At 49.0% G+C, this 8,081-nt stretch overlaps 1 protein-coding gene across 1 annotated transcript; it reads left to right on the forward strand.

Annotated features, from left to right (window-relative positions):
• Positions 1 to 2,210: 2,210 nt before the first annotated feature.
• LOC132449640 (alpha-N-acetylgalactosaminidase-like) lies at positions 2,211 to 7,786 on the forward strand. Its single transcript, XM_060041397.1, has 9 exons — positions 2,211 to 2,369; positions 2,742 to 2,895; positions 3,137 to 3,277; positions 3,994 to 4,205; positions 5,229 to 5,323; positions 5,620 to 5,781; positions 5,942 to 6,139; positions 6,308 to 6,448; positions 7,002 to 7,786. Exons 2-9 carry the CDS (start codon positions 2,744 to 2,746, stop codon positions 7,203 to 7,205), a joined length of 1,305 nt encoding a protein of 434 aa, XP_059897380.1. The 5' UTR covers positions 2,211 to 2,369; positions 2,742 to 2,743; the 3' UTR covers positions 7,206 to 7,786.
• Positions 7,787 to 8,081: the final 295 nt, after the last annotated feature.

Here is an 8,081-nt window from a genome sequence, read left to right on the forward strand (position 1 = left end):
ATAACAAACACAACGAGGAACAGCTGAGACACATTAGGGGAGGGAACAGTAATCAACACAGGAGGGAAACACAGGGAAACACACACACCCTGACAGTACCCCCCCCTTAAGGGTCGACTCCCAGGCGACCCACGACAAGCAAAACCATGAAGAAAGTCAAACCCAAAACGGGTGGGTGGAGGGGCGCCAGGAGGGGGGAATCAAAAAAAATAAATGGACTGGGGCAGAGCCGAGGGACGTCAGGCGGGCGGCCAGAAAACTGCCCCAGGGCATGGCAGGGAGCCTCAGGCGGACGGCCTGGGGGGCAAGCAGAGGCAGAGGGAAGGCGGAACCCTTCAGGAGGCCGGCGGCAAGGAAGATGAGGGCTCAGTCCCTCAGGAGACCTGCAGTGGCAAAGAACCCCCTCAGAAGGCCGGCAGCGGTGAAGGCGGAACCCTTCAGGAGGCCGGCGAAGGCGAGGTAGAGGGCGGGTCCCCTCAAGAGGAAGGCGAGGTAGAGGGCGGGTCCCCTCTGGAGGAAGGCCATGTAGAGGGCGGGTCCCCTCAGGAGGCAGGCCAGGTAGAGGGCGGGTCCCCTCAAGAGGAAGGCGAGGTAGAGGGCGGGTCCCCTCAAGAAGGCCAGGTAGAGGGCGGGTCCCCTCAGGAGGCAGGCCAGGTAGAGGCCGGGTCCCCTCAGGAGGCAGGCCAGGTAGGGGGCGGGTCCCCTCTGGTGGAAGGCCAGGTAGGGGGCGGGTCCCCTCTGGTGGAAGGCCAGGTAGAGGGCGGGTCCCCTCTGGTGGAAGGCCAGGCAGGAGCGGAGGGCGTGCCTCCCCTGGACGGTCTGGAGGGCGGACCCCCTCCGGCAGGAGCAGAGGCCGGTCCCCCTCTGGAAGGAGCAGGGGGCGGGCCCCCTCAGGCAGGAGCGGAGGCCGGTCCCCCTCTGGAAGGAGCAGGGAGCGGGCCCCCTCAGGCAGGAGCGGAGGGCGGACCACCTCAAGCAGGCGAAGAGGCCCCTCTGGAAGGCGAGGAGTGGGCTCAGGAACCGGACAGGGCTCGGGGACCGGAGTCAGTGCGGGAGCTGGAGTGCCAGGAGGAACCGGGTGGTACCCCAAACTCTCCCAGCGATCTATTGCCTTCCCTAAGAACTCAAATAAATCCTCCCACTCACGGCTAGCTTGATCGTCCGCTGGGTCCAATGTTGTTGCTGTCATTCTGTTAAGGGGGCTAAGGGTGCAGGCAGGCAGGTAGGACCCAGACGCAGACGGTTTCAGGGAAAACTGCACTTTATTCAGGCCTAAAGGCTAAGGCACAGGAATCAGGGAACTCGGGAGACAACTCGGAACTCGGGAGACGACAGGGAACTCGGGAGACGACAGGGAACTCGGGAGACGACAGGGAACTCGGGAGACGACAGGGAACACGGCACACGCAGGACTAACAACCACAGCAAACCACAATGACAGCACAAGGAACAAAGGAAACACGAGGGCTTAAATAACAAACACAACGAGGAACAGCTGAGACACATTAGGGGAGGGAACAGTACGGATTTTGGGGGGGGTGATGGTGGAGCCGTCAATGTTAAGGGTGAAAATGTTAAGGGGTAACACTGTTGTTTTGTATTGGTCGTCAAGAAAAAAAAATTAAGGGGTAATAACACTGTTGTCTTTGTCAAATAAAATATAAGGGGTAACACTGTCGTATTTTATTGGTCGTCATGAAAAAAAAAAATTGTCCTTGTAAAATAAAATATAAGGGGTAACGCTGTTGTTTTTCATCAGTCATCATGGGAAAAAAACATAAGGGGTAACACTGTTGTTTTTATCAAATGAAACGTAAAGGGTAATACTGTCTTTTTTTATCTGTCGTCATGAAAAACCCATAAGGGGTAACACTGTTGAAATGTATCGAATAAAAAATAGGGGGTAACTCAAAACTTTGAGTCAAAACACCTGTTGACTTTGGAAAACTGTAGTTCCACCATAGAAAAGCTAGAGGTCAGCGATAGCCTACTCCCCGTCGCGCAATGACGTCGGTTAGGAAAAGTCGAGTCGAATTCATTTTAAACAGCGCTGTCTTTTCCTATGTTCGAAAGGAAGCACATTTTCATCTCTCCTTGACCCGATGACGTTTTCCACAAAGGCCCTGATCAGCTGATGGCAAGGGCTTTGTCACGTGACCACAGATATCACGTGACGTCCACTTCCTCATCCATTACTTCTTTTTTTTTATATATACGTATATGCTTAACTGCTGTCTGAACCGTGGTGTTCATTGAAACCCCGGTGCATAATATAAAAGGCTGTGACGAATTGGGAGCGCCTACGTTTTTGTTGTCTTTCACCGTCCAACGCTATTTGTGGACCCGTCGGCGAACCCTCGGAGTAACGAGTAAGTAGACAGAGTGCTGTTATTATTTTTGGAAGGACTTTGTGCAAGTCAAGAAGAAACCAGAAACACAGAGCCAATCGGTCGAACCTCTCCTCTCAGTCGCAATATAAATTTAAACTATTCATTATTTATTTTGCAACTGTTGCATTTCTCGCATTCATAGTCGCTATTACTCTCAGAACGGAAGATATTAACATCAATGAGCCGTTGCAAAAAGTCGCCTGGCTGGTTGGTTCTGTTTGGGTTATCTGAAAGCACCTTGCATTACATCGGGTCACACCCTGTCAAAAAAAAAGTCACCTGTTACTGTAGCTCAACAAAGGAAGACATTGTTTTGCAGTGTTATTATTAATTAGCATTAATGTGTTACAGAAATGCACCTGGCCGTGGCAATTTTTGCTTCAGCACTTGTGTGTACATTGGCCCTGGACAATGGACTGATGAGGACCCCTCCTATGGGCTGGTTGGCATGGGAACGATATCGCTGTGACATTGACTGTGAGCGAGACCCCAAGAACTGCATCAGGCAAGCACAAATATTATGAATGAGTATTACTCCATAGCATGTAGGCCTGTACTATGCAGTCCTTCCTACTCTTATCAGTTTAGCTTTTTTTGCAAGTATTTTGCATTGGCCAATCCATAAAATGCCGCTTCTGTTTTAAATGTATGTTTCTATATAAACATACGGTATAACCCTGGCCCAAAAATTCTGGCCGCTATGAAAGCTTCGTTAACCGGTGATGCTCTGCTTCCTCCCCCCCCAGTGAGAACCTCTTCAAGGACATGGCCGACAGGCTGTCGGAGGACGGCTGGAGGGAGCTAGGCTACGTCTACGTCAACATAGACGACTGCTGGTCCTCCATGGAGCGAGACGAGCAGGGACGACTGCAGGCCGACCCAAAGCGGTATGTGCTGTACAGGCACTTCCTCTGCACAGGCGAGGAAGGAGGGGGGGGGGGGGGGGGGGCACCACAAAAATAAAGCGTCAGTCAGTCAGTCAGTCAGTCAGTCAGTCAGCCAGACGGTTGTTGCAGGACATGTCATATAACCGAGGAGGTCAAAGATTCGGATCACAAATCACACATACAACTCACATTTAATGTTTCAGTAGCGATAAGAATGAGTTGGGGAGTGGGGGTGTAATGTCTGTTTGTTTCATCAGCACAAGAGGGCAATAAAGGAAAGATAAGTTACTTAATGTGTTCAAGTGGAGTAAAGATGAAGGTGTGATTTGATATATTTGATTCGGCCTAAAACTTAGATAAAGTTAAGATATTAGGTAAGATGAAGAATGAAACAAGGAATGTATCGTTATCTTACATTGTACATGTGTTTATAATAATTTTTATATTTCTTTCCTGAACTCTCTTCACTCTCATGTTGATTTGTTTAAACCCATCCCTACCAAGCGTCAGACTTAAGGGTCCGAACCCAAAACTTAAGGGTTCGAACCCAAAACATCCAGCCTTTTTACCGATATGTTAAGAAGTTATAATTATACTATTTCATCCTTAAACGTCCCCCTTCTGTCGGCATATAAACACCGCCATCTTAAAATACTACGGTGCTGACGTGTGCAAAGCAGCGAGGAAGATGTCTTACAGAACCCCTTGTTTCCCAGGTTCCCTGGGGGCATAGCCAATCTAGCTCGCTACATGCACGACCGGGGCCTCAAGCTGGGCATCTACGGCGACATGGGCACACATACCTGCGGTGGATACCCGGGCACCAACCTGGACCAGATCGAGACGGACGCCCAGACCTTTGCCGACTGGGGGGTCGACATGTTGAAGCTGGACGGCTGCTATTCCAACGAGAGCGTACAGGCCGAAGGTAAGGAAGGCCTTGAGGGGAGACGAGGAAGGATTGTGGGAGAGAACTTCTTTGTTTAGCTGCTTTCACACCGCGCCGCGCGGCAACTCGCCGCCTCCGTTCATTTCAATGAGGGAATGGCGGCAGAGGGGAGGCGGTTACAAAAAGCGGCGGAAAACCAGGAAGCGGTTGCCGCCGCCCGCGTGAACGCGCACAGATTTTGCCCTACCGCTCAACCAGTGTTGTTTTTGGCAGGCATTTTAGATTTAGTTTTAGTCTTAGTCTTTTTGACGAAATGCTTCTTAGTTTTAGTCCCATTTTAGTCATTTCTATCTTTGAAAGTTTTAGTCTAGTTTTAGTCTGACGAAAACTCAAAAGGTTTTAGTCTAGTTTTAGTCAGACGAAAACTCTGTGTGCCGTGTGCGTGCAGGCGCAGCTGCGCGCGAGCGAGGCTTTTAGTGTGTGATGGGGGCGTGACTGTTAGGACAAGCAGCTGGCTCCATTTCTGATGTCTGAGCTCTTGATTGACATTGCACGCATATTATAGTTGGCGGGAAAAAAGCATGTTTTGAAACTTAGTTCGTCCACTCACTAACAATTTAGTCTCGTCTAGTTCTCGTCTGACGAAAATTTCTACATTTTTCGTCACATTTTAGTCTTTATATGGCTTTGGTGACGTTCGTCTTAGTCTCATTTTCGTCATGGAAAAAAGGGGTCTGACGACGTCATTTTCGTTTTCGTCTTGCCTGACGAAAACAACACTGCGCTCAACTTTCCCCGTGTTGAAACTTTCGGCGGCGGCGGCAGCAGCAGCAGCCGCTTTTGAAAACGCCTGGCCCTTCACACCGCCGCGCTAAACCCTCTTTCAGCGAGGCGGCGATGAGGGCGGTTGCCGCGCGGCGGTGTGCAAGCACCTTTTAGAGGGTTGTAGTACTTAGTGGTTGTAAAGATGATCCTATGTGCTATTTTTAAAATTGTTATTGTGAATATGTTTGATGGTACCCATTGAGTGTTTCTAGAATAGAATCCTCTCTTTCCCAATAGGCTACCCTCGCATGTCAAAGGCCTTGAACGCTACAGGCCGTCCCATTGCCTACTCCTGCAGTTGGCCCGCCTACCAGGGTGGTCTTCCACCGAAGGTATTGCATTCTAGGCTTGTTAATGTAGTTCCGGTTCACCTTCTCGTTCTCGTGCCCCCAGTATCCTGTAACTGCAGCGGGGATTACGGGCTAAACAAATAGCATTGACCTGACTGTATCTGACGGGAGTCTGAGCTTGTCTTAAGGGACCTGTGGAGTCAAACAAACCGGAAGAAATCATTGAGCCACGCCCTGCTTGTCTGTGAGATGGGGAAAAGACAACACAGATTACACTTAATAATAAAAGGAAGAAAAGACAAGGAAAGGAGATGCAGTGTCATGTAATGTCCTCCCAGGTGAACTACACACAGCTGGGGGAGATCTGCAACCTGTGGAGGAACTACGGGGACATCCAGGACTCCTGGGATAGCGTCCTGAGCATCTCCGACTGGTTCTTCAAAAACCAGGACATTGTTGGACCCGCTGCCGGGCCGGGAAAGTGGAACGACCCTGATATGGTATGGCCTTCGCTCTAACACACACACAAACCCACCCTTATGATCCAACTATGTTATGTTATGTTGTTCACCATTTGCCGTTGGCTTTAAATACATATTACTTATTGTTACTTGCCGAAAGTATCGAAATGTTTTTTTTTCTATTTCTTTCATTTTCTAGTTGATCATTGGTAACTTTGGCCTTAGCACGGACCAATCACGATCTCAGATGGCCTTGTGGGCCATCATGGCCGCCCCCCTCTTCATGTCCAACGACCTGCGCACCATCAGTAGTGGAGCGCGCGCCATCCTGCAGAACAAGGCGATCATAAGGATCAGCCAGGACCCCATGGGCGTCCAAGGAAAACGCCTGCTGCAGGTGAGGTTATTTTTTGCCTGCTGCAGGTGAGGAATTTGCTTGTGGCGTTTTTAGCAAAAAATAATAAATCGCGACGGTGCATTTAGTGGTAGTTTTGACTTGCTGACTCATCATCACACTGACGCACCAGGCTCCCACCTTCATCGCTGTGTCACTCTCTCTCCCCAGGATAAGAGTGGTATAGACGTGTACTGGCGCCCCCTGTCTGACAACGGTAGCGCCTTGGTGTTCTTCAGTCGGCGTAATGACATGCCCTACCGCTACCAGATATCTCTGAGCAAACTCAACTACACCACCGGCATCTACAAGGTAAGTCCGTTTTTTTCTTTTTCCTTTCAATTTTTTCTCAGGTCATTCATCAGGTTCTGTGCCTAGTCTCATACGGTCCAATGCATCATGGGACGTTTTCTAGTATTGGCTGTGATTGGCTGTGTATTGGAACACTGTAGACGGCTGTGTTCCAATACCAATCTAGTCACTCTTACGCCACTCTTACTTGCTTCCCAAATCTCTGGCTGTGTCCTCGATTGCATTGTATCCAAATGCATAGTAAGTAAGGGAACAGCCAGGGTACATCAGTGTATCCTAGACAGGGAAGTGCCAGGGCAATCTTTTGTAATCCGTCGACAGACATGCACCATGAAGCACGTCGGAAAGTCGGGATTGGCCGAGATCATCCAAAGTCGCCAATCGCCTTTGACAAACGCTGAGCCTTCCCTCCTGCTCGACCCCTCATCGCTACGGCTCGCCACGGGACGACGAAGCCCGGGGGAACAAGGAGGAGAACGACTGTTGACTCACGGTTTCTTTTGTCTTCTGTTTTTTCCCCTCGGCCCCGGTTCGGCTGCCCTTCCTCCTGCAGATGTACGAGGTGTTCATGGGGAAGGTGGGCACCGTGGAGGACACCAGTGAGTTCACGGTGTCGGTCAACCCCAGCGGCGTGGTCATGCTGTACGTCTTCCCGCCGGTCAAACATCGCCAGTTCCACGGCAACGCCAAGCTCCATGGGCCGGCCCACTTTCACCACCACGACCTCGACAACGCCATCCCGCCCGGCTTCCTGTAAACCAACCAATCGTAGACAGCCCGGGGATCCCACATTTAATAATGACGTCACCATTCCTGCCTTGATGTACCTGCCCCTGAAGAAAACCCTATCGAGATTGTAGTATGACGGATCGATCTTTCGAATCTCCACCGCTGAATTATTAAACTTTTATTTTGAAATGATTGAAGGATTGAGAGGATTCTATATGAAATGATACGTGTATTGAGGAAAGGAAGAATGGTATGCACTGACTTTAAGCCAAAGTGTCATTAATTGATTAATCTCACCTCAGAACTCAGGGAGGGATCAGAACTCTGAGGGATCCTTTCTGTCTCCCTTTTTAATTTTTTTGACGGCACTGTTCATATACGTTGAGACCAAAAAAGGTAGTAGATGACGTATGTACTAAGCGAGGGAGGGCTGGTCGTATTGCTGAAGCGGCACAATCCTAAAGCTTAATTTGGAGGCAAAAACATTTGAGTTATGTTTTCCCAATAACATTTGTCAGTTTTTTTAATGAGCATATATTTTTTACAGAGTCTTTGAATTGTATTTCTCATCTTTGCACTATTAAAGATCATGTTTTATCTTCACACTTCTTCATTGCTTACAATATATTCTTTTTTATCAGGTCAATGTTCATATTGAAATTATTCCCATAGACGGCCGAATTGGAGCCATTAAAAACCTGTAGGCCTAAATATTAAATAATATGTACAGAGCTGTTATTTGTAGCTTATGTAGTAAACTAGAATGTTTACTCTTCAAATAAATGCCCAGCGTCTATGGATCTCTAACATGGGCCTTCATTGAGCTAGTGTGCTTCAGCCAGCTAAGGAAATAGCGTTTTTTCATGAACATGAGTACGGGTCTATTTTTTTATGTTTTGAAAGT

Source organism: Gadus macrocephalus, chromosome 21 (assembly GCF_031168955.1).
Source record: "Gadus macrocephalus chromosome 21, ASM3116895v1".
Classification (NCBI taxonomy): Eukaryota; Metazoa; Chordata; class Actinopteri; order Gadiformes; family Gadidae; genus Gadus; species Gadus macrocephalus.

Excerpts from the sequence above, each read along its gene's own strand:
- LOC132449640 (XM_060041397.1), top strand. The coding sequence starts at position 2,744 with ATGCACCTGGCCGTGGCAATTTTTGCTTCAGCACTTGTGTGTACATTG. Across the intron at positions 5,782-5,941 it reads AGTGGAACGACCCTGATATG|TTGATCATTGGTAACTTTGG; the intron begins GTATGGCCTTCG and ends TTCATTTTCTAG. Across the intron at positions 6,140-6,307 it reads AAGGAAAACGCCTGCTGCAG|GATAAGAGTGGTATAGACGT; the intron begins GTGAGGTTATTT and ends CTCTCTCCCCAG.